This window comes from Bos javanicus, chromosome 2, assembly GCF_032452875.1.
Source record: "Bos javanicus breed banteng chromosome 2, ARS-OSU_banteng_1.0, whole genome shotgun sequence".
In the NCBI taxonomy this organism is placed as follows: domain Eukaryota; kingdom Metazoa; phylum Chordata; class Mammalia; order Artiodactyla; family Bovidae; genus Bos; species Bos javanicus.
The window spans coordinates 43,701,246-43,728,668 of NC_083869.1; the positions used below are offsets into that span (position 1 = coordinate 43,701,246).

General features: G+C 40.5%; 1 protein-coding gene across 5 annotated transcripts in view; it reads right to left on the reverse strand.

Annotated features, from left to right (window-relative positions):
- FMNL2 (formin like 2) overlaps positions 1–27,423 on the reverse strand; it is a 333,014-nt gene that overhangs the window by 95,928 nt on the left and 209,663 nt on the right. For all 5 annotated transcript variants that reach the window (XM_061437865.1, XM_061437829.1, XM_061437860.1 and 2 more), the window contains exons 3-4: positions 15,343–15,423; positions 10,018–10,094 (exon numbers count right to left, since the gene is read on the reverse strand). In XM_061437865.1, the coding sequence (XP_061293849.1) occupies positions 10,018–10,094; positions 15,343–15,423 (158 nt within the window). The remainder of the gene's footprint in view (positions 1–10,017; positions 10,095–15,342; positions 15,424–27,423) is intronic.

Genomic DNA, 27,423 nt, shown 5'->3' on the forward strand with positions numbered 1-27,423 from the left:
AGAGGAGGAAATGGCAACGCACTCCAGTATTCTTGCTTGGAAAATCCCATGGACAGAGGAGCCTGGTGGACTACAGTTCCGGGTTGCAAAGAGTTGAACACGACTGAGTGACTTAGCACGCACTACCATGAAAAGGACACAGTGAAAACTTGTTTTTCCATCAGAAACATCCGCTGCCTGAAAGGAACTACAGCATTAAGCCTAGACTATCTCACATAAGGAAGGAGCTTTCAAATACGGCCACTAAGAAAACCACAACGTTTCCGTGTGAGTGACTGGGGGCAAAAAGTGTATGAGTGCCTTCTGTGTATTTCCCTGCTTAGTAGAATGAGGATAACAGGTAAGAAACTTTCTAAATGAGGAACTTGCTGCTGTCCTTGTTCCACCACAACTCATCGACAGACTGCTTGTTCAGGGAGCCAAGACTGCATGGGGAATCAGGCAGACTGGGGACATGACGACATAACCACTGAAATCCAGGCCTGATTCCAAATCCACATTCAACTCCTTCTTGGCACACGATGCTGTAGTAAACACTCAACTAGCCAATGAGAGACCAGTGTTTATGGGCTTCTGGAAGTTCCATAGGGATAATGATTGCTTAGTTTTTTCCATGAATGTTAAAACCTTTTAAAAAAGCCACAGGCAACACACACCAACCGACCTGAGATGTGACAAACATATTGTTTAAAATCATTTAAAAATAATATCAGTTTGCATTTGAGTGGTGGATTTGAATGCAGTTCTCTGAGAATGCGTATACATTTTTATTTCCACAGAAGATGAAACAGAGTGGTCAGATACTGAGGATAAACACCTGTTACCCTATGTCCCAGATCTCCTCCAGGATATTCACCTTCAAAGAACACGTGGTATCCCATCAAGCCTGTACAGCATTGGAAATTCCAACAAATAGTAAGTAAATACATCTGCTATACCACCACATAAACGAATCTTGGGGTATATGTGCCAAAAGCATTCCAAAGTGGCTGCTTTCCTCCATGAACACTGAGCCAATAAGGTTCACCAGTTATGGACACCGTGGCTCCTATGGAAACCAGTCCTGAAGCTATGAGAACAACGGTCAGACAATTCTTCTGTGTGTCTGAAAGGATGAGCAGTCCTTTTAAGGTTTTTGCCTTAAAGGGAAAAAAACAATTTGTTGGGCTCAGAATGCCTTTCCTTAAAATTTTGTTTCTAGGGGGATTTTGTTGTTTTATCCTCAAGCACATCCTTTCCTCGGGTCCTATCACCTGCATAATGTAACCTCAGGTCTGCAGGTAGGTCCAGAAAATGGTAAGATGGAAAATGTAGACAGCGTGCGTCATCCTTCCCCCCAGTGCCCAGGCAGGCCATCACAAAATGTATGCACTTAATATAGCCATGTGCAAAAAGAGACCTAGAGGGGAAACACTGGCAAAGAAAACATGACCTGTTGGGTCTCACGAAGCGGCTTTGTTAGGAGAGCTGACCAGAACTAAGGGGCTGGCCACTGAGAGGCTGGAGTTCCCTTCACACCACCACCTCATACATGACCTCAGTGTCTGCTTCCAGATCCTTATTTTCATTTATTTTAAATTACTCCCTATGTGGCTAGGTCTCAGAAGACATGAGGCATTTTTAAGTGCCCATTCTTAAAGCTTAGAAATAGAAAAAAAAAAAGTATTTTTTTCCTTTTAAAACTGGTAGGAGACTAAAGAAAGGTTGGAGCTCACTATTGAATTGGGTGACTAGCTTTGCTCTTGAAATTCAAGCCCTTTAGCCTCTCTGTGGCCTTCCCATCGGTTGGGTCTATGGGCTCTGAGGGCATGATTTAAACTAGCCCTCCGCAGTTGGGGGCACAGCAGAAAGCCCCAGAGCTGGGCAGGTGCGGGGGGTGGGGGGTGTCACCTTTTTAATTGGAAAGAAAACCAGATTTCTCAGAGTGATCTTGATTTCACCTGGTCTACATGGCCCAGATTTCACTCTCAGTGGCTCATATTTGTTGTTGTTCAGTTGCTCAGTTGCGTCTGACTGTTTGTGACCCCCCAGACTGGCCCCATAAGAACACTCTAATTTAGGAGTTGAGAAGAATAGTCATTATAGGTTCTTCTTGTTGATTTTCCAGACATTGCCTCTAAAACACATAAATGGTCCAGGACACCCTAAGGACCTGCCATTGTCTCATCTCAACCCCTAGCACCTTTGCCTCACTTAGTTCAGCCACAAACTGGAGAAGAGGCAAAATGACTCACAGATTTTTTTTTTTTTAAAGGAAGGAAGGAAGGAAGAAATGGTAGGAAATAGCCAAGTACAGCCAGAGCTCAATCCTCTTGACTCAAAGTACTAATATGCATATATTTTGATGCAACTATAAAGCCTATTAATTGGCTTTTATTTCAAAGCCTTTATCAATACCCCTGCTTGTTCTTGCTGACTTTTAATGAAAGGACCTTAAAAATAAATTTCAAAGTGAAAGGCAGGAGCTTCTGCTCAGTTCCTAAAAATAGGCGAGAGTATAACATGTCTTGCCTCTGAAAGGTTTAATTTCATTTTTAACCTCTTTTTCGAAGCTGTGAGATCTTCCTTGGGTCTACAATTTGGCTCGGACCCCCGCAGTTGATTTAGGAAAGAATAAGATAGAACTCCATCACAGCTCCATACCTTACCACCCCTTTTGTCAAGTGGTATCAGGTTTGTATACTCATCTCAGCAAAAAGGCTCTGGGCTATAAGAAAACAACAATCATTCTGCCTCGGAGAGAACAGAGGTGAGCGTGAACTTCTGTGGAAATGAAAGACTATGGAAATCAAATAGAGATGGTAGGTAGAGATGAAAAAAGGGCAACTTTCAGTATCCTTTAAGGGCATTATCAGGTACATGATTATGACATATCATAAATTGAGGATTCCTGTAGTAAATTTCCATTTTCACCTCTGTGCACACTACACACTCTTCAACATATTGCCAGTACGGAGAATTTCAAATTGGGTGATTACAGGTCCTGGAAAGTAGAATTGTTTCCGATTCTGACAGCATGCCACATTACTGAGTATCTCACAGATTCGATGTAAATACCATATGTTGTAAATTTGAATTTAGGCAAATTCCAAACCGGCTGCTGGGGAGCTGGAAGGCACAGTGATAATGAGAAATAGCTCTGGAAAAAAACTTATTCAAGGAAGGGCTCTAAATGCGGGTGCCAAGAGTTACTGTTTTACTCTAGTCGGGTCAAAGCTTTGTTTCCAGATTGATGTTGTCTTCCCTCTGATTCCCTCCCAGATCTTAGACCCTCATTGTTCTCATCTAGAAAATAAAGTCTCAAAGGACATTACTGGCCTTAAATGTGTAAGATCAAATGAAACAGATGCAAGACACACAAAATGAAGGAACAAATGGTAAATTTGTTCTGCCACACTCCTTTAGAGAGATGCAACAGGCATCTGAAAGGAACTGCAGTTACTGACAAATCATGAAAAAAAAATCACAAGGGAGAGAAAGAAGGTTAAGTATCACCCAGATTCATCATCAGCGGCCACGTCTTTTCTGCGAGGCAGCATCTCAGACTGTTTCTCTGTTTCTCTAACATAGCCCATGGACCACCGAGGGTCCCCGAAACCCTCTCAGGGTCTGTGAAGTTAAACTTATTGTCATACAAACATTGAGAAGTTGCTTTTCTCACTCTTCTGACACTTGCACTGATGGTACAAAAGAGATGTGAATGGAATCTACCACCAGTGAATACACCTATTGATTGTATTCTTCACCCCAAGCACTTGAAAGGGGGAAAAAAGTGAACTTCACTTAAAACTGTTCTTAGTGAAGCGCTAAAATTCATGATTTTATTGAAGCTTGCTCCCTGAGGATCTTTTAATTCTGTGCGACAAAATGGGAAGCCCACAGAGCATTTCTGCTGCGTGCCCAAAAACTACGCGATCTTGAGGGAAAGCATGGATACAAGTTCACATGGAATGGCAAGTGACAGACACATTATGGCTCTTCTATCTTGGCTATCTATCAGATACTCTCAAAAGTGAAGGAAGTGAGTCTGCCATTTTGAGGAAAAAAAACAGAATATTTTTTGTCAATAAAATTTGAGCTTACAAACAAAAATTGGACTTTTGGAACACTGGTATTCACCACTATGAGTTTGAGAGCTTCCCAATGCTTATATTCTGATGAGACTGATGATTATTGACAAACATGATTATTTTTATATTGTAGAATAAAGTGTGTTTATGTTTGAAAGATCAGGGTAACCCAGTAAAACATTTTTTAAATGATTTTTTCATGTTTCAAAATGGTGCATGGGTAAAAATCCCCAGAGTGCAAGACAGCACAATAGATGTTAGTATAAAAGAGTATAAAATCTCACTGATACGCTTTCAGATTCCATGTTGCAACTAACTGTAAGAAATCACCACTTTTGAATTTTGGTGACTTCTGGCCACAACTATCTGAAAGTGCAATGAAGTGAAGTGAAAGGTGCTTAGTCATGTCCGACTCTTTGCGACCCCATGGACTATACAGTCCGTGGAATTCTCCAGGACAGAATACTAGAGTGGGTAGCCTTTCCTTCTCCAGGGGAGCTTCCCAACCCAGGGATTGAACCCAGGTCTCCCACATTGTGGGCGGATTCTTTACCAGCTGAGCCACAGGGAAGTCCAATTATCTGAAGAGGTTAATTAAAAACTTTTTCAAGTACATATCTCTTTAAGGCCAGGTTTTCTTCATGTACATAAATCAAAACAAATCGCAACAACTTGAATGCAGACAAAGGTATGAGAATCCAGCTATCTTCTATTAGTGAAACATTAAAGAGACTTGTAAACACGCACAACAAAGCCACTCTTGTCACTAGTTTTTTTTTTACTTTGGAAAATAATTATTTTCATGCTATTAATGCTGTATGATGTTTATTATTTTATATTTATATATCTACAACTAATATTTATTATGAGGTAATAAATTATTTAAAATAAGCATATCTAAAACTTACCAGTTCAAATTTCTAATATAGTAACATTAATAGATGGTGTGTTAGTCCCTCAGTCCTGTCTGACTCTTTTGCAACCCTATGGACTGTAGCCCTCCAGGCTCCTCTGTTCATGGAATTCTTCAAGCAAGGATACTGGAATGAGTTGTCATTTCCTACTCCAGAGGATCTTCCCGACCCAGGGGTCAAACCTGGGTCTCCTGCATTGCAGGCAGATTCTTTACTGTCTGAGCAACTAGGGAAGCCCTAATAGATAAAAACCCACAGAAATAAAGACTTACTGGATTTCAAAATAATTTAAGGAAGTAAAGGAGTCTTGAAATCAAAATTTTAAACTGCTGGTTTGGTTAACAGCTTTAGATTTGGACATCTCCAGGTTCAAATCTTCAGAGAAGGCAATGGCACCCCACTCCAGTACTCCTGCCTGGAAAATCCTATGGACGGAGGAGCCTGGTAGGCTGCAGTCTATGGGGTCACGAAGAGTCGGACACGACTGAAGCGACTTAGAAGCAGCAGCAGCAGGTTGAAACCTTAATGCTTCTCAATTGTGTGGACTTTAGCAAGATATTTAATTGCTTGACTCTCAGTTCCCTCATCTAGAAAATGGGAGGTTCAATGGTCAAGAGCAATTAAAAAAAAAAAATCTGTTAAGAAGTAACACTTTTAACTTGCTGAATACACTGCTTAACACATAACAAAATTATAATGATCTCGTGAATTTCCAAAAAGCACCATCTAAGAAGGAATTAATGGTTTCATTGGTGGCTCAATGGTAAAAAATCTGCTTGTCAATGCAGGAGACACTGATTCAATCCCTGGGTCAAAAAGATCCCCTGGAGAAGGAAACGGCAACCCTCTTGCCATTCTTGTATTCTTGCCTGGAAAATCCCATGGACAGAGGAGCCTGGCAGGTTACAGTCCATGGGGGTTGCAAAAGATTTGGACAAGACTTAGCAACTAAACAACAATGAATTAATTATAGGGTACCTTGTATGTGTAACACCATAGATGTTGTACACCCTTAAGACCCAGCCTGAGCCATTCTGTTTCCTTTGCCGGCCTGGCCCAGACAGCACTGTTTCATAAAGAAGTCCAGGAAAGAAGATGCTCACCTCACATCCTTCAGCTCCTTCCTCTTTGTACAGACATTCTCCTCTTCTCCTTGCTGAGGTGTACCTCCCACCTGTAATCTCATGCCTATTCTCATCTCCCCATTGAGATACAGTGAACCAAGGAAGCATCTTTCAGAACTCTATGACCTCGCACTCAGGATGAAAAGTAATTTTCTATCCTAATAGGCAGTTTCACTAAAATAAATTACCTGCAAAGAGAGTGAGCCTACAATACAGTTTCATGGATTAACACCTATCAATCTATCCAGCTCACAACCATCAGTGCCTCTGGAATCTTATCACCCAGCCTTCAAAATGTCACAGCAGCTGCCTGTTCATAATGCACAGCCAATGTGTTCTAACAGTACTTGGCTCCTTTCAAGGGTATTTCAAGTCATTTCAAGGGGCTTGGGTAAGTCATAATCCAATTCTTCTCTATTATTATAGTTCCTGAGAGTAAGTGAATGAGATTATTTCTAGTCCATTTCTTATTTCAATTTGACTCCAAAAAAATTAATTTTCTTTCTCAAAAGGCCATTCACTTAAAAAGTTTTAGGCTTATATCAAAACTCAGAACACACCCTTTGCTTGACAAAGCTGTAGCTTGGAATGCTATTGCAGCAGAGCCCCAGATTTTAACCATGAAAGGCAAGCCTGTGCCAAAGATAATTTTTTTTCAGGACAAGTAGTTTTTAAAGGTAATGTTCCCTTTTAATTTCTGGGAGTTATAAACTCCTAAGTATCAGGATACTTTTAGATAGAGAAGGTAACATTCTCTGCATGGATTTCCTTAGGGATATATGTGGCTCAGAGGTTAAAGCTTCTGCCTGCACTGTGGGAGACCTGGGTTCGATCCCTGGGTTGGGAAGATCCCCTGGAGAAGGAAATGGCAACCCACTCTAGTATTCTTGCCTGGAGAATCCTACGGACGGAGGAACCCGGTGGGCTACAGTCCACGGGGTCGCAAAGAGTCGGACACAACTGAGCAACTTCACTTTCACTTTCATATCATTATTATACAACACTGTCCAATTATTATTATATAATATTATTTTCAACAAGCATAAAAAATAACTGTTATCATATATTGAGAGTAATTGTTGTTGTTTAGTCACTAAGTCATGTCCGATTCTTTGATACCCCATGAACTGTAACCTGCCAGGCCCCTCTGTCCATGGAATTTTTCCATGCAAGAATCCTGGAGCGAGTCTTTCTCCAGGAGATCTTCCCAACCCAGGGTACAAACCCATGTCTCCTGCATTACAGGTGGATTCTTTACCACTGAGCCACCAGAGAAGCCTTGAGAGTAATTACTTTGTATTAAACCCTATATCAGGTCTTTCATAAGTTATCTTTAGTCCTTGCATGTGTGGTAGTTTGCTCCAGTAGTGTCCAACTCTTTGCGACCGTATGGACCATACGCCACCAGGCTCCTCTGTCCATGGCCTTCTCCAGGCAAGAATACTGGAGTGGGTTGCCATGCCCTCCTCCAGGGGATCTTCCTGACCCAGGGATGGAACCTGTGTCTCTTACATCTCCTGCATTGGCAGGCAAGTTCTTTACCACTAGCACCACTTGGGAAGCCCCATTTAATCCTTACAACATTCCTATAAGTATTATTATTCTTATTTTATAGATGAGAAGTTAACTTAGGTCACATGATAAATACAGAGAGTTTATGTATAATAATTTATTTAAGTCAAAGAACTGATAAGGGGGCATGGCAAAAATAGGTCAAGATCTCCCTTTCCCTAAAGCAAATAAGCACCCAATTACCTTTCTAATATGGTATCTCAAAGAGTACAATAAAAAAATCTAAGGATTCCCTCTACAGCACCTTGCATTTCCAGAATTTCTCTTTGTACTCATTGATTATATTCACACTCCTAATTCTTCAAAATTTTTTCCCCATCAAAAGTGGTCAACCCAGTTAGCTTCATAAAGAAGAGTCCATTTCAGGTTTGGGTTTTCAGGACAAGCAAATCAGGTCAAAATCCCAGTGTGTGGTTTCATTCCATATAAGGGTATGTCAGACAATGCACTTTTGTGAATTTTTGTGCTGCTAATGCCCAAATTTTCCAAGCGCTTCACATAGGTAGTAGAAAAGGGAAAACTTCAGCTGATGAAGATGAAAGAAAAATGTAAAACTCTTTCAATGTGCTTATAGTATCCTAAACAACAAACCACGCCAATTGCTTGCAGATTTGTACTGGCTTCTACTCAACCAGAGTGCTTCTACTCTGCCAACTTTATATTGGAAATGATCACCTTGCCTTGGTATTTGATGGTCAATTTCACATTATTTCATCAATGCTTGAAGAAATGCTTTTCGACAATTTGTAGAAATCCTGGCTACAGATCAACCCACCATTTTCAGTCAAGAAGTGTCAACAGTAAGGGGTTGGCCTTACCAAGTGGAATCTAGTTCCGGATCCCTGAATATTGCAAAATATTCAAATTTCCTAAGCTCTGGATGCCCAACTATATTATATTAAGTCACCACCACTTTCACTCCCAACAGACAAGCTCCATCGCTTTGATCCCAGAGCCCTGATTATCTTATTTCCTTTCAGGGGAAGAACTGCCAGATGAGGCCAGATAAACAAAAGGACAGCATTCTGAACAAAACATCTGGCTTTGCAGCCGTCGACTTTGGGGAAGTCTCTTATCTTCTCTGTCCCTTAATTCTTTTAATCTGTGAAACGAGCAATCAATTTAAGCAATCCTAAATTTCTCTTCCAGTTCTGTTTTCACGCCACTCTGATCCACTGTTCTACAGCACACTTTCTGAGACAAAGGTGATTATCAACCTTAGGTTAGAATCAGTTCATTTTCCACATATTTCACTCTCTAGGTGCCAAGCATGTGAAATTATCCTTAAGGAAATGAATATTCTCACCCAGGTTCTGCAGCTAAAAATTAACCTTACATTTCTTTGACTTAAAAAAAAAAACTTATGCTGAAATAACTGTGGAAAATAACCATTTGGATGGGTTATACCAAACATAGTCAGAAGACGAAGTAAACTGTTATTTGGGTAATTATTTTACAGAAGAGTCTGAAAAACAAAAATGTAACATACGTGTAAAACTTCATTTCCAGTAGACCTATCACAGGGGAAAATTCTAAAAGATCTGAAGTCTATAGTTTTTTCCTTGTAAGTCTCAAAGACTCAAAATCCAGAGGGGTTAAATAATTACCAGGTGTTAAACAGGTACTTTGGAAAGAACAGAAGCTATAAAAGAAAATACTGGTATCATCTGCCTTAGAGACAAAACACGTTATCTGAAAGTACTGTATAACTCTGCCATACAATTCTGGAGAAAGGGAGTGTGTAATCAAGTTGTACTTGCTGGAGGCCAAGCAACCATGCTGTTGCATGAAAAACTCTTTGACATGGTTAGTGCAGAGATTCCCCAAACTTCGCTTTCATGGTATGGATTTACACTTCATGGTCCTGAAATTTGGGGACGTAGGAAGAAGAGACTCAGAACAAAGTAGGTAGTAACACAAGGAGGTAAGTCAAGTGACTCTGCCCTCTTTTGGCCAGAGAACTGAGAAAAGTACGAGGCAGCTTCAAGTAACCAACTCAAAGAACTCCAGGGAAGGCTTCAAGATCTTCCAGGCTCTCAGTCTCCATTACTTGTTGGGGGTTCCTATCTTTCCAGAGAATCACTCTACATACACCATCACTGAACACAAGTAAAGAATTTTACTATTCTCATAAACATCCCAAATCAAGGACTGTCTGTCCTGCCTCTACTGATTCTTTTACAGTGAGCAATTCCAGAACTAAAAGGTTCCACCCGTCTAAACCTCAGTCAAAACTTATAATGAACAGTAAATAAGCTTAGTTCTTTGGATATGATTCAGTCACTCTCTTAAGTGTCCAAAAGCTTTACAGCTAAAATGTTCAGTGGGAACACTTACCCAATATGGTTGGTTCTTAAAGAAATTTCCAGTTCTCTTAGCACTTGTGTGGATTCTTGAACACGCCGTCTGAATTTCTATAATTCAAGAACACATATTCTCACAAAAGATATTTTAGCAAGTGTTATAACTGTAGCTTACTTGTAGTAAGTTTAACAGAATACAGAAACATCTCTGCTTCTAAAGTGGGCTTCTCTCACATTTTTTGCAAAGCACACAAATTTTTCTCATTGTTAACAGTGTACGCACAAGGACTAGGGAAAACGACTTATTTCATGTAATAACTGTCTCTAAGTAGCTTATTTTTTTCCCTACCCCACAATACAATACAATACCTATGCATTGGGGACCTTAAAATCATTCGTTTCAATGATTCAGTAGGGCTCACAGGTCCCAACATATAGTTATCCTTACAGCTAGGATTTATTACAGCAAAAAGTTACCAAGTATAATCCACTAAAGGAAAAGGTGCATAGGGTGAAGTCCAGAGGAAACCAGATACATGCTTCCAAGTCTCTCCCGAGACGAGTGACAAATGACAATATTTGTGAAATGTTTTCAACCAGGGAAGCTCATTGGAAACTTAGAGTTGTTATTTAGTCACACAGTTATGTTGACTCTTTGCAACCCTGTGGACTGTAGCCTGTCAGGCTGCTCTGTCCAAGGGATTTCCCAGACAAGAATATTGGAGTGGGTTGCCATTTCCTTCTCCAGGGGATCTTCCCAACCCAGGGACTGAACTCACATCTCCAGCATTGGCAGGCAGATTCTTTACCACTGAGCCTCCAGGGAAGCCCAGACACTTAGTACCTGGGATTTCTATTGGGGGTTCATCACTTAAACACTCTCTGCTGAGCACATACCAAAAGTGCAGACTTCCAGAAGGAAAAGAGGCACTCTGCATAAACCATGTGGTTGGCATCAAGAGTTCAGGCACAGTGAGTCATTATCAACAGGGAATGCTGGGAACTCTCCCAAAATTCAAGTGTCCGGTTGCCAAACGAGAGCCAACCTTGCAAGCATGCTTTTACGAGGTGGCGATCTCAGACCTGCTATGTTTATTCTTTTCTGCATTACTTCATGTGGAAGGTCCCTCTAGACACTTCCCTTCTGCCTGACGATTGTCAAAATTCCATGTGTCCTCAGGGGCTCCTTCTCTGCTGCCATGACTGCAGAAGGAACAGGGTCATCCAGCTCCAAAGAGAAAGGTATCCCAAGGACAAAGGACAGGAGGAAGGTTAGAACAGAGGAATCCAGGATGTGGGGAGGGGGGCACCCTGCCACAGGCCGGCCTTGGTGCCCCAGGGCAGACTGGACTCCTGCTCAACACAGATGGGCTCCGGCTACCCTTACCTCCTCTTCTGAAGGTCCTTGTGCTTCTCCACAGCTGCCTCTCCAAAGACTCTCAAAAGTTTCCCCCCGACTGCCATTCCTGAAGCACCCTGAAGACCTTCTCAGGTGTGCAGCATCCAGGAGATGTGAAATAAAAGCATCCCTGATGCCATGAAAAACCAGAGCCACCCCCAATTTGTCAAGAATGGCTTAAGACAAAACACAGTCATCTGTAGTTTGGAGGGACATCTAAGCCCAGTGCTTCCTGGAGAGCTTTCCAGCAAACGAGGACTGGCCTGTGGTCACACAGCTGAGGAAACCACTTCCAGGTGTGCTGGCTGCTCCAGAGGGGCCAGTCCCATGGCTGAGTCACAAGCCTTGGGCTGTCTGCACATGTGCCTCTCAGAAACAACTCAGAGTTCATCCCCCGCAACCTGTGCCGGTTCCCTAACTCAGTCTTATGCTTCCTCAGGGAAGGTCATACCTCATACAGGGTGACAAGGACAACCGGGATACCACCAAGGATCTAACTGAGTACAAAGGAGGATCCGCTGAAGGACTAAGAGGCACATATCAAAACAACGTAGCTCAAAATACTGAGATATACAGGTATGACAACAATAGCAGGTCATATTTATCAGGCATTTACTATGGAAGGCGCTACACTTTTGCAACTGCAGGATTAACTAAGACACAACTAAACTGACTTCATTGCGTGTTCTGTTCTCTGGGGGAACTGTTTGAATTTCAGTTGGACTCTGCACCAAAGAGAAACCTTGGCATATACTTCCCTAACACATAATGACTGCCAACACTCTGCATCTGTACCATGTACCCAGGATGCTTTAAAAAACTTCAAAGGGAAACTGTTTGCCTGTGGGAATCAACAACAACAAAAAAAGAGTTGGGTACTATTTATTAGCAGAGTTCAGCCTCCCCCAGCCCTCTCTATAAAAGGCAAGCTCAGGGAGGAGCCCACGGAGACAGCTAAGCCCTGGAGACCCGTATAATAGGTTTCCTTCTCCATCTGCGGCACCCACAGAGAACCAGACTTCTCTCTTCATGGCCCATCGCCTTTCTCCACGCCAGACATGAGCACACCCCTGTAAAGTGCAGACTGAGCACCGCCTGGTATATTAAATAAGGAGGCTGGTTTGGAGAGATATCTAATTTAGGCTCTTCTTTCCCTGCCCTACAGGGTTTCATTTAAAACTACTTAGAAGAAATAGAATATGCTTAAGAATTTTTTTTTTTTTAAGAAGACAGCAAATTAAGAATCTTCAATTCAATGAGAACAAAAGGATTAATGAATGAAGTACTTGAGGACTCCAGATGCAGTTAAGGGGAGACTGCTCAGTTTAGACTGTCTGGCTAAAATGGGAAGCCTGATCGCAAATCTTTTACCCCATAATGCAACTGAGAATTGTAAACTCATTTCAACTGCAAGCCATGCTTTACTCCAGGCAAAATCTCCTTTTCTCCTGACTTTAAGCATGACAATTATGTTGAGTAGAACAGATCATTTCCTACTGCCAGCTCCTGACAGAACTCATACTAAAGCGGGGATGGTTGATCCAATGTCCATTTTAAGTTTTTGGTTTTTTGTTTTTTTTTCCTGAGAGCTGAATGACTGACCTTGAAAGATGAGGCTCAGGCCAAATACAACCATTCAGATGAACACATAAGGCCAGGGCAGAGATGTCAGAAATGAAGGTCAGTCCAAAGAAACATCCTTTGTCTGGGGTCTCTTTATGAAGTTATTTGCAAGGAAGCAAAACACTTTCCGTGCAGCTGATTTGTTGTTGCTTTTCATTTTGCATCCTTTGCCTTATTCTTTATCCTTTTCCAAGGGAGAACTGGAACTGGGCCAGAAGATCCCGCCTCCTCCCTCCAACCATCTTCCTCCCCAGGGGGCTCGGGGCTGGAGTCTTAAGTGCGCTCTAGGAGTTTTCATATCTTGCTTTTTAAAGAATTTGACAAATATTGAGATGACTGTCCGGGGATGGGAGATACTCTGGGTGAGGGGACCTCTCAATACAGTACTGGATTCTGCTACATCTAGCTTGGGGCTTACCTGGTGGCTCAGATGGTAAAGAATCTGCCTGCAATGTGGGAGACCTGAGTTCCAACCCTGGGTCGGGAAGATCCCCTGGAGAAGAGAACGGCTACCCACTCTGGTACTCTTCCTGGAGAATCCCATGGACAGAGGGACCTGGCAGACTACAGTCCATGGAGTCACAAAGAGTCAGACACGACTGAATGACTAAACACACACACACAGAGCACAGGGGGAGTGTGCTCAATGCTGGGATCTAAGCCATCTAGCCAGAAGGTTTACAAGCTAGGGGATTTCTGAAAATATTTCTTATATAGAATTTTGCTGCCCTTGTGCAAAAGAAATAATTTTTTTCTGGGTTCTGTTTTGTGCATATGGGTACACCTTCCTTTAATTTCCTCCAATCTGATGAAATTGAAGGCTGCTATATCTTTGGGGAGGGGGACAAGAAAGAAATTGAGAATTATGCAGCTGTCGCACAGTGGGTAAGGAGAAGGTGGGACGAATTGAGAGAGTAGCATGGAAACATACACATTACCATATGTAAAATAGGCAGCCAGTGGGAATTTGATGTATGATACAGGGAGCTCAAACCTGGTGCTCTGTGACAAGCTAGAGGGATGGGGTGGGAGGAAAGTTCAAGAGGGAGGGGACATATGTATACCTATGGCTGAGTCATGTTGATGTACAGCAGAAACCAACACAATATTATAAGGCAATTATCCTCCAATTAACAATAAATAAGTTATAATAAAAAAGAATTGAGCAGCTGTCTCATTAAGGGGACCTGACAGAAGTTCTGTGTTAAAAAGAAACATGTGTACCATATTTAGGAGGAGGGTATTAGGATACTTTGACAGGTACATTCTTAGAAGAGGAGGCTACGTCATACATGGCTTCTAGGTGACAGCAGAGGTCCACAGACCATTTGCCTCATCACTCCTAGACTTCACTTCTGCTTGACTATATAGCAACCACAGGACAAAGGGCCAGGAAACATCCCAAAGGAAATAGTAGTTGTTCTCCTTTGCTTGATTTCTTTTGGCAGAGTGAGGGCAGTGCTTAGAATGGAAGCAGGAAACAAAATTAAAAAATGTATCTCCAAGCCAAGAGACCCGGAAACAGCAGCTAACTAGGAAAAGTGTGCCTTTCTGCTCCTGAGTCACGTGCTGAAACAACAGAGGGAATTCAGCTCAAGATATTGTCAGGGCAGCCCTGAAAGCAGGAGCTGTGGCAGGTCAACCGAAAAACAAGTGCTGTCTGGTGACGAGCCCTTCACCCATCGTGAGCAAGGGCAGCTCTGCCCTGAGACATCCCAGGGCTGATCCAGGCCCACCGGGCTGTGCCAGGCTACATGCTTTACCACGAGGCATCAGTTTAAACCAATTGTGTGGCTGCACAAAGCAGAGCTTGTTTGTAAGAGGAGAGAGTCTGCTGAGAATGGAATGAGCTATTCTCTGCTTACCTTCTCGGGGCCTGGGGCACGGCTGGGGGAGAAGCCGCGAAGAGCATCAACACAGGATGTGAGCACACAGCTGGGATGACAAAGCCCCAGTGATTTTTCAAGGTCTCTGGAAATGCACCAAGGCATGGAAGACAAGTATTCTCTTTGCGAGGCCTTGTTTTTCTGGGGGCCTGAACACCTCTGAGCTGAACTAACCACCCAGTATAATTATAAATGGCAGCTACTCAATAACCATCAGAGGTACATGACTCCATCTCAGGAAAGAACTTTTAAACACATTCTCAAGAGAGGATGACTTTTTTCTTTGTCTTTTAATGCTGTCAGGCTCCAACAACCCCAGGATTGTTTCCCCGGAGGCACCAGCAGAGTTTATAACAGAGAGGAAGGAAGGGCTCCTCCAGGGCACGAGGATTGTCCCTGCCAGTGACAATCCAGGAAGTGACAACATGCAGTGGAAACAAATCCATCTTACCTTCCTGGTTACTGCTGGATCCAGATAGCCTTTGAGCTTTTGAATATAAGTATGGGGAGGGTTCTTCACCTGGAATCGTTCCTGCAGGAAGCACGAAAGTAAAGTGAAAAGCATGAAAGCTCTGAAGGCATGAAAGTCATATTCACACAGATTGATGCCGCTGATCCAAAGCCAAACGCACCTGCAGCGTGACTGTGGTGCTGCAGAGAGTCATTGGTTTTGAATCTTCAGAGTAGATGTTCTTATCCCCTCTTTGCCAAAGAGGAAACTGAAACTTAAAGGAACTCAGTCCTTCCCTAAGATGAAGCAGCGAGTTAGGGACACCAGTGGATTCAAACCCATGTCTGCTCAACCTGAGAGTCTGACCTGCTTTCCCCATGGGGCTCTGCAGCTCCCTTTCTGGAAATCATCTGTCTACTCTGTGTGCAGGGTCCTCTTTCAGCAGGTCTTCCATCTGTTGCATATTCTTTGAAGCTCTTGTTAGCAGATTTTTTTCTTTTGAATTTTCATTTTATCTTTGGAAATACCCAAAATTTGACTCAAACTAGATTAAATTGTTTCAAAAATGAGCAATGAGGCTACTGCTCAGAGATTGCAGGGAGTATGTGCATATTTGTGTGCATGTGTGTGACCATTAAAGGATTCCTAAGGCAGTTTCCAAACCAGAAAACCCCAAAATATTATGACTAAAGACACAATCACTGAAACAGCATATAATATATATATATATATAACACACATGTATCTCAAGGTGATATTTGAATGCAGATCTGGGCTGAGGCCTGAGACTCTGCATTTCTAACATGTTTCATGCCGATGCTGAGGATGGAAAGACCACACTTTGAGAAACTCATGTCCATGTGTATTAAATTTTATAGGCCATAATGTCCAAAGCAAAAGTAGTAGTAGTAAACTAGACAAATCCAAAGGCCCACACTATAAAATGGTTAAGTACTATATCACAGGCATATCATGATATACTACATTCTGATGAAAAAGAACACACTGTATTGCACGGTGCTATTTGGATGGGTCTTATAAACCTGTGGGGGCTTCCCAAGTGGCGCCAGTGGTAAAGAACTGGCCTGCCAATGCAGGAGACATAAGAGTTGCTGGTTCAGTCCCTGAGTTGGGAAAATCCCCTGGAGGAGGGCATGGCAACTCACTCCAGTATTCTTGCCTGGTGAATCCCATGGACAGAGGAGCCTGGTGTTCCATAGGATTGCAAAGAATCAGACATGACTGAAGCAACTTAGCTCAGCAAAGCACTATAAACCTGATGCTGAGATGAAAGAGAATACATGATTTCTTTAACAAGAGGCAAAATTCAATACTAACGGTTAGGGACACACACATGAGTGGTTTACTCTCACACACATACACACACACAGCTGAGTGATTTGCATAAAAATAATAGTCAAGGACCAAGATGGGGAAGGGGAATACAGACTGATTCTGAGAGGCTGGCAGTGTTCTTTTTGACCTACCAGTAGTTACACTGTGATAATTTTATCTTACTTATTACGCTATTCTTAAATTTCACAACTTTTCCTGTATACATGCTGTATTTGACACGCAGAAAAAGGTTATACAAATCAGCTCCAAAAGGGAAAAAACAAAGATTCATCATGAAATCAGGACAATTCTTATCAAGTTTTTTTCTACACACAACTCAAAAGATGTTTTCCTAGGAATTATTTTTAGCCTGATTATTGTTTACACCAAAATGGAATTCAGTGTTTCACAATGTTGACAATTGGCCAGCATGATAAGTGTTTGTTTATCCCATATAAATTTGTATTTCTTCAACACAGGGAGCCACAACATTCTTCCTGGTCCACTCAAGGTTTCTTTGCTTACAGATTTAGAAATGCTATATTTCAATTGCTAAATCTTATTATTATCAAAAGATCATTTTACTTGTGAAAAAATATATTTTATTACTTTTTAATATTACTTTAAAATAAAGGAAAGTGGCTTATAGTGAGACACCTATTAATACTTCCCCTTTACTTAAAAATGATCATGGCAAATTTTGTAGTATACAAACTCGCTCTCCACAGAACTGTTTTAAAAAAAAAAAGGTCAGCTTATCATTTCTAACTATCCCCCCGAATTTTCAATCCCACAAGCAACTTCTAAATAATGATTCACACATATGTGACGTCTTGGGTGCCACTGTGTCCATGTATCAAATCCTAATTTTTTTTTTTTTAGTGTTTAAAAAAAAAAATCATTTAGGATCCACCTGTCACAGGGTTTTAGCAATAGCCCAGCTGAGGGCTAAAATAATCAAAAAAGCACCCCATTTCCAAAATGAACCAATAAGTGATCTAGAAACCAGTTATTATTTCCAACCTTGTGTATGACAGCAGCTGATGCCAGGGATACACCTGGATATAAATGAAACAATACTTTTTAATACAATCCAATTACCCAAATTTTTAGACATCCCGTGACCAGCAACAACTCATATTGTATTCTATTCTACTATAGCCAATACTACCTACCTCTCTCTATAAAGTTCCTAACACATGAAACTCAGTGAATTTTAACTCTGGCTAATGTAGCATTTGCTTGAGGACCTAAAATTTTAAATCTGTGGACAGTTACTGAGAGACTTCTAATGTTTCTTCTTGGAGACAATGTCTTCACACCACAAGAGCTATATTTATTCTTTTAAAATAATTTGGCTGACTAGCATATATAATATATTGCCATTCACTCAGTTAGTAAAATCCCACTTTCTTTCTTAGGGTAGTTTTCTGTTTCTTACTTAAGACTGTGGTCTTGTCACCCAGAGGGGCTTTTGCAAATAGACACATTTGCTGGTCCTGTTGACTTGATTGGTTTTCTTATAATTAATCCTTTGAAATTATGAACAGGGTCTAAATTTAACAAAAATACTTTTTCAAATGTGCTTAGGATTTGTTATTTTGTTTTAGGCATTTTTCCTTCACTTGTCCGAGTAACTTACTAATATTATTTCTAAGAAACATAAAATGAAGAAAATTGATGCTTTAAAACACAGTCAGGGGACTTCCCTGGTGGCCCAGTGGTTGAGAGTCTGTGCTTCCAATGCAGTGGGGGAACTAAGATCCCACCTGCTTATGCAACTAAGAAATAAACAAACAAAAAGATGATGATTGTAGATAAGTTTCAAAATGTCATTAAAATTTTTAAAAATTAAAAATAAAACACAGTGGGTCTACATCACGGTGACTTCTCAAAAAACTATGCGACTCTGCCTACCTCCAGGGATTCAAGTGAAATTTTTACAGAGTAAAAATACAAAGCCCAACTATTTTCCTACAAGTTGGAGTTGTTTGTCTAACCTCAAAAGGAGCTACTGTTTGAGTTATAAATCCAGCGCCTAGTGCACCAGGCCTTTTCTGTCTGTCTGTCTTCAACATGGCCATTTGGACAACAGAAACATTTGGGGGAATATATTGGAGAATTTCAGTACCATGCCAAAACATATTTATTTTGAAGAACTTTGGGTGGATTATTGGCACCATGCTTATTTAAATGAATTTTTTTTTCCTCTAAGTACTAGAATTTTAGATTTTGCATTGAAACTCAAAATTGGTATGCCTGCAGTTTTCCATCATCCTCACTTCTGAGACTCCTTCATATTCCACATGTTATTTTCAATAACTAGTTACCTGCTTGTTCAACATCATTGATAAATGTAGCTTAATTAGATTAAGCCCCTAACTTATAGAAATATTATACATTACTTTATATAGAAATTTTGTTCTTAGGGATAAAAATTTGGTGATTCGTCAATAGGAATGAATAAGCCATCTGAAAGAGCTTTAAAAACACAAATTCCTTTCAAAATCTCTAATCAAGCAGCATCACTACCACTCTGACCTCCTGCCATTTATTTCCTTGTGTGACTGAACTTTATTCATGAGATATTTCTAGATGGGAAATAACAATGGCTCTGAGGGTTTTAATTATTCTCCATAAACACTCAAAGAACCGAGCCCAAATCCACTTCTTACTATTCAGGACATTATTGCTGACAAACTGCATTGAAAGAACCATGGGAGGAAAGAGAGGGCAGAACAGCCCTTAGAATCTTCACGAAGCGTCTGAACCTTTCGCAAATATTTTATTTTAATAAATTAGAGTGTTAGGAATTCAATTTCTCTGGTAACAACCAGAAAATGTCTTCCCATTGCTAAAAGCAACTTCATTTATACAAGTCCAGGAGCACAATTACTCTTTCCTCTGGAGCAGCACTTTCTGTTTCTCAAAGATAATCAATTTATCTTTCAACAACACGTCACAGTTTACCATATTCTTTAGACCTCTTAACTTCCCAAGCCTCCCTACCTGCCAAGTAGATATTAAGTCCATTTTACAGATGAGGAAACCAAAGCTCAGAAAGTAAATGATTTGCCTTAAATCACACACACCCACACACCCAGGTCAAGGATTCAAACTCAGGTTTTCTGACTCTGGTCCTTGTTCTTTTCACTACACTGTAATAAGTGTGCCCATCTTGCTTTTGATAGAATAAGTTTTTAAAAAACAAAAACATGCTCTACTTTGAGTTCTGCTGCTGCTGCTGCGTCGCTTCAGTCATGTTCGACTCTGTGTGACCCCATAGACGGCAGCCCACCAAGCTCCCCCGTTCCTGGGATTCTCCAGGCAAGACCACTGGAGTGGGTTGCCATTTCCTTCTCCAATGCATGAAAGTGAAAAGTGAAAGTGAAGTCGCTCAGGCGTGTCCGACTCTTAGCAACCCCATGGACTGCAGCCTACTAGGCTCCTCCATCCTCCATGTGATTCTCCAGGCAAGAGTACTGGAGTGGGATGCCATGGTCTTCTCCTATATAGATAAATACTTGGCACTCAGTCCTTAATAATGTTCAAAGAATTAAACTTCTTTTAGATGCCATATACAAGTGTATATATGCCATATACACTTCTCGCATAAATTACAGTTTTTGAAGTTTAAAAGTACACAAAGAGACTGAACACACTCTGTATGGGGCACACACCCCGTAGGTTCCATGTTAGATATGTCAGCCACACTCAGGTCATAGCTAAAGGACTTATGCAGATAAGCTTGTGCTGTATCTCTCATGGCTCTGAAACTGCCTAGTGACTTCCATAATTACACATTTCTCATTAACTCAATCCACTAAGGCTTACACCAGTGTCCCCTCTCCCCACTGGCCCTCAGCAAAATCACTGACTACACACAGGCCAGCCCTGCAGATAAGGAAAAAAACAAAGCATTGACTGGATTCCACTAATGACCATGGTTCAAGTCTCCGGCAACCCAAATTAGAAAACCAGGTCATTCGTGTAATGACCTCTAAGGGAAAAGGATCTAAAAAGGAGTGGATATGTGTATGTGTATATAACTGATTCACTTTGCTCTACAGCAGAAACTAACACAACATTGTAAACCAACTATACTCCAATCAGGGCTTCTCTGGTGGCTCAGTAGTAAAGAATCCATCTGCCAACACAGGAGACACAGGTTTGATCCCTGGGTGAGGCAGATCCCCTGGAGGAGGAAATGGCAACCCACTCCAATATCCTTGCTGGGATAATCCTGTGGACAGAGGAGCTTAGTGGACTACACGGGGCCGCAAAGATTCAGACATAACTGAGTAACTGAGCATGTATACTCCAATTAGAAAAAAAAAGAAAAAGAAAATCAGGTCATTCTTTAAAGAACTTAAATGAAGGGACTGTGAGAGAGATGTGCTAGATTCTTTAGCTAAGTCACGGTGCATGGAACTCATCTGCTATGCTACAATATGGCCTTCTCTATTAGACACAGACGGGCAGCCTTGGATTCTTTCTAACCAGCTGAACTGTTTCTCTGGGGCCTCCCTCCATGCTGCCCTCTCCCCACCTAAATCTAAAAAAGTTTGTCATTGAAAACCTTTCTGCATAAAGGTTTGGAATTGGACATTCCACTCACCTAGTATATTTCTGATCCCTTGCATCCTCTCCATCCATGTGTATAATTATATGAGAAATTACTTAATTGAGGTTAATTGGCTGGACTTACAACAAGCATGTTATAAGCATTTCTGCTCCATAAATTCTATTTGGATAAGCAACTCCAAAATCAAACAGAATTACATTCAAGTTTATCTTATACCTTCATATTCTCAGGTTTATGGAAAGAAACTATAGTGAGTCTCTAGGAAATGAATGGCTCATGGGGAACACACTTCGTGTTGAGTTTTCTCCCTGTTTGGGACAGTCACAGGTCACTGGCTCTATTTCAGTAGTGGATTAAGCAAAGCTATACAAACTGCTTAAACACCCTTAGAGACAAATTAGACATCAGCATCATTATGCCATTATTAATGTTTCATTATTCTGCTCCTATAATAAATTTAGATGGTGAAAATTCAAAGGGATTTTTTTTTTTTTTTTTTTTTGCTTTTGGGCACATCATCAGCTCTCCAAGCTTGAATGATTTTTCTTCCTAGCTGAAAGTATTTGGCTTCCTTTCCCAAGGCTGAGTAAGCCAACTGTTGTTTCTAAATGAGCTCTAATTACAATCAGCATCACTGCTGTCAGTGAGTAGTCATTTGTAGGACTTGGTGCTCAACGCTCTCCAGAGCTACACTGACAGGAATAACCTATGGCCTCAAAGGGTTTCCCTCTAAAATGGAGAACACTGACATGAGTAGGTGAGGAGAAAACTCAGAAATAAAATATTGCATGAATATTGTACATAGACAGAAGTGATTTACACGATACAGCAGAGACCAAGAACTAGTGCGTGGGTGCGGGGAACAGGTGCCAAGGCCAGAAACCAGGTGTCGAAGCAGAGGGACTAAGGTAAGCCATGACATCTCAGCCCTCACAGGGGTAACAACTTACACACACAGGGAAGAAGCTCACACGAACAGACCCGGATTCCCCTAAGAAGCTGAGAGTATCAAAGTCCCAGAGGGAAAGTACATTCCTTATTTCCCCAAAAAGGAAAAAAAAATTCTGAAACTTCAGAAAAGCTGCCAGATGACTACCCCACCTACAGAAAGTGTGTGCATGAAAAAGGAGGACGGTTAAGAGAAAACAAAGAAAAAGTTTTAAGACTCTACCTACTTATAACAATATACAGCCAAGAAAGCACTTTCACATGGAATTCTAATTTTGTCTAACAACTACCAGAGGCAGCTAGTGCCAGCTGTGCTACTATTTAGAAGGATCCCTGTGGTTATTACTGGATGAAAACATTTTACTAGAGGAGTCCCGGCCTCCGAACATCTTAAATCTTGCCATCACATTTAGGTCTCCTTTTTCCAGGCACTAACATTAAAGATGCCAAAGTGAAAAAATAAAAAAACTTAAAAAAATTTTTGTGGTCACTTCATTCTTCCATTCATCCAGAACATATTATGCAAGACACCGTTCAAAAAGCACAAAACGAAACAAATTGGATTCTAAAGTGTTAAATCTCATCTGAAATACAACAGATACTTCTGTAATACAAAGTAGAATATGATCAGAGCCATGTGTGATCCTCTGGAAGTTCAAAGAAAGGTAAGGCTCTTTCCAACCGAGACGATCAAAGGAACTTCCCCGAAGAAACTGGCTTTTGAATTGCGTTTTGAAGGACACACAGCATATAGATATCCTGGGACAGTGTGAGAGGCAGGAGACAGAAATTTCCAGATGGGGAAACATGAAAATAAAGGCAGAGAAGCACAGGGTGTGTGCTAGCAACTTCGAGGGCTTTAGTTCGGTTCCAGTAATGCAGTTTATGAAAGGCAGTGGCACAAAGGGGCTAAACAGTGCGCTGGAAAGGACAAAGGCAGGTGTCACATAATAAGCAAATGTGTGCATATAGAATGGACAACAGGGAGCCTACAAGGAGTTCTAAATAGCAGAAGAACATATAACTCCCTTTTCTCTATTCCCGACTTTAAAAGTTGGCCATTTCTGCCCTTAGACTAGACTTGACTAATCAGCATGTCAGATTCATTCCACAGCCATAGTTTCTTGGAGAGCTGTGAAGCATTCTTCAGCTCTGCATATGAAATCATTTTCCTAGTCTGAGAGGAGAGGACAACCTTCCAAGTGTTCCATTACAGCTCTCAGACTGAAAATAACTTTTGATGAGACTTTTCCAAATGATTTCCTTTATTTAGACTAGGAAAAGTCTCTTCTAGTTCAACAGGTCTTTCCTAATCAAAATATCCTATAATTCATTCCCTAATATGTAATATTAATTTGGTTTCTTTAAGTCTATTCATAGTTCATCATTTCCTCCTATTTAAAGTGTTTGAATTGAATTTGTAAGAAAGGAGTCCACACTAATAAAGCTTATCATCTTCTGCTGTCTTAAGCAAAGACTGAACCATGACTGCGCTTGTCACGTAGCAGTATTCAGTAAGGGCAGATGTCACTGTTATTGTTATTGAAGATCTAAGAATGGGCAGAGCGATGGAAGTCTGCATTTATGCTGGAAAACCTTCAAGATAATCTTCAAATCCTTTGCTCCGTCCCTTCAAGAGCCACAGCTTTCCTTTCTTCTAGACTGAAATTTCTTAAAATATACACAACCAAAGACCTGCATCTGAAGAGGTTGAGGATGCTTGTTAAATCGTAAAAATTCTCCTGGCCCAATCACAGTACTAAGGAACCTGTAGTTTCTTAAATTCTCCAAATAGGCCTTCTGCCACTAAAGCTCATTAATCATAGCTTTAGATTATACTTCCAACTTGGATAGCTGAATCTTTCTCTTTATTCACTCTATAAAGGGAATGTGCATATCCTTGGTAACCAAAGACTTAGGAATATTTTCAGTTAGGTTTAAAGACACAGACTTACATTATAAAACTACAGGTACAGTCCATGCTTTCATGAAAAATTCGCAGTATCCCTGGAGATACTCTTCCTATAAAAACACAAGTGGTATAAACACACCTTATTGTTTCTTCATCTGAAAAATGGGAATATGAAACCCTTTTCCTCCATTATCACATATTCCTAAAACCTTTAAGTCTTTATTGAATTTGTTACAATATGGTTTCTGCTTTATGTTTTTTGGCTGTGAGGCATGTGAGGTCTTAGCTCTCCGACCAGGGATCAAACCCTCACCACCTGCACTGGAAGGCAAAGTCTTAACCACTGGGCCATCAGTGAAGTCCCCCAAAACCTTACTTAATAATGCCTTCCAAACAAGAATAACACACTGAAGATATTTTAGAGTCTCCTAAGCTAACCATGTATCATACAAATATAAAAGATATAGGAGGGAAAAAATAAATAATAGTTCTGATCCTGACCAGGGCAGGGGGAAAAAAAGAGAGTAAGTCTCAGATTTCTTATAGAAAAAATTGTGTATCTCAAGATTCAGAGAGAGCAATAATATTTTTCAATCATTCAAGAATGTGAAAGCATTGGAAGCTCTTGTTTTAAGAGTTGCTTTTCTGCTTCTCTGGTGACTCAGACAGTTAAGAGTCCATTTGCAATGCAGGAGACCCAGGTTCAATCCCTGGGTCAGAAACACCCCCTGGAGAAGATGATGGTTAGCCACTCCAGTATTCTTGCCTGGAGAATTCTATGGAGCAGAGGAGCCTGGCAGGCTGCAGTCCACAGGGTCGCAAAGAGTTGGACATGACTGAGCAACTGATAATTTCATTTTGGTCTTCCCCGGTGGCTCATATGGTAAAGAATCTGTTTGCAATGCATGAGACATGGGTTTGATCCCTGAGTGGGGAAGATCCCCTGGAGAAAGGAATGACAACCCAATCCAGTATTCTTGCCTGAAGAATTCCATGGACAGAGGAACTCGGTGGGCTAGTCCACGGGGTTGCAAAGGGTCGGACACAACTGAGCAACTAACACTTTCACACTTTCTGGACTGTAAGTTATACCATCTGGACTCTCTGAAACTTCATTTGCCCCAATTTAAACAGTGTGCAAATACATGGGTAAAATTCATAGAATTTCAGTAGGTGCTTTGGTGAACCAAAAGGTGTAATTCATATAAGTAAACCTTCAAATTAGACAGCATGGGAAGAGATGGAGATGGAAGCTGCCAATAATGTCAACAAGTGACTGGTACCACAAAGAAAACATCCTTATGAACAGAACATAAGGATGAAAATACAGGAAAAGTTATCAGATCTTAATCATTCCCATACCAATTTCTTTCATTTACTCAGCAGAGACGTAAACATAAGAATCAAGCAGATGTCACTGAGATAGTGGTCTACTGTAAAACTTGGTTTTGATAAATGTATTGCTATAGATAGCATTAACCACCTTTCTGCAAAAGGGGACCAATGAAGTGGTGAAAGGCTGTTCAGAAACAATATTTCTCTGAAAATAAACCACTGGAAATGTTCATTTTTAAAATGCATCACTTGGACTTTCCTGATGGTCTAGTGGTTAGGAATCTGCCTGCCAATGCAGGGGACATAGGTTCAATCCCTGTTCCAGGAAGAGTCACATGCCATGGGGCAACTAAGCATGTGCACCCCAACTACTGAGCTGCCGTGTTGCAGCTCCTGAAGTCCACACCTAGAGCCTGTGCTCTGCAACAAGAGAAGCCACCTCAGTGAGGAGCCCACACACCAAAACAGAGAGTAGCCCCCGGCTAACCGCAACTAGAGAAAGCCCACACACAGCAACAAAGACCCAGCACAGCCAAAAATAAAGAAATAAATATTTAAAAATTAAAATCTATCACTTAAAATAGCACTAAGAATCATGGAATACCTAGGGATAAATTTAACAAAATATATGCAAGACCTGTACACTAGAAACTTCAAAACATTCCAAGATATTAAAGACCTAAATAAAGAGAGATGCCACATACATAGATGGGAAGAACCAATACAGTATTGTTAAGACTGTCAGTTCTGAAATTGATCTCTGGAGTCATTGCAACCTCAATCAAAAGACTTCAGGGTTTTTCTTAGAAACTGACAAGGTGATTCTAAAATTTATATAAAAATGCAAAAAAAAAAAAAAATAGAATAGCCAAAATAATTTTTACAAAAGAACAAAGTTGAAGAATTCATACTACCTGATTTCAGGACAGTAATCAAGAGTGTTAAATGGAAAAAGATCAGTGAAAAAAAAAAAAAGATCAGGAAAAAAAATAAAGATCAGGGAAACAAAATAAAGAAAACAAAAATAGGCCCACACATATATAGCCAATTCATTTTTCAAAGATACCAAGGTGGTTCATATAAAAACTACAGTCTATTTAACAAATGACTGAAATAACTGTATATACATATGGGGAAAAAGCAGTGAATCTCCAGCCTTACTTCATTCCATGCATAAAAATTAACTCAAAATAGATCATAGACTAAACATAAATATCAAAACCATATATTTTCTAGAAGAAAACAGAGGAGATAATCTTTGTCTGACTTAAGTGTGCAGATTTCTTAGGCTATAAAAATGAACCACTTAAAAAATAAAAGATAAACTAAATTCTGATTACCAGAAAAACTTTAATTCTCTGAAAGATACTTATGAATATGAAAATGCAAAGCACAAACTAGGAGAAAATATTTGTAAAATATATGTGACAGACTTGTATCCAGAATATATTTTTTTAAAACTTCTACCTAAAGTTGGAAGTAGGACCTGATACTTCTGGATTATTTGACATCAGCTCCAACTTAATGCTACCAATTTGTTTACTCTCTCATTCGAAGCTGGATGTTTTGATTGATTTTCTAATAAAATACAAATGTATCAACAATAAAATCTTCAATAGTTCAATAATAAGACAACCTGATTTTTAAAAATAGGCAAGAATATTTGGCAAAACTAATACAATTATGTAAAGTTTAAAAATAAAATAAAATTAGAAAAAAATAAATAAATAAATAAATAAAAATAGGCAAGAGATATGAACAGATCCTTCACAAAGGTAGTACACAAACGGCAAATAAGCACAGAAAAAGATATTCATCGTTAGGGAAAGGAAAAGTAAAACCACAGTTCCAGACACCAATGTGCTGTGCTGTGCTTATTCCCTCAGTCATGTTCAACTCTTTGCAACACCATGGACTGTAGCTCGCCAGGCTCCTCTGTCCATGGGGATTCTCCAGGCAAGAATAC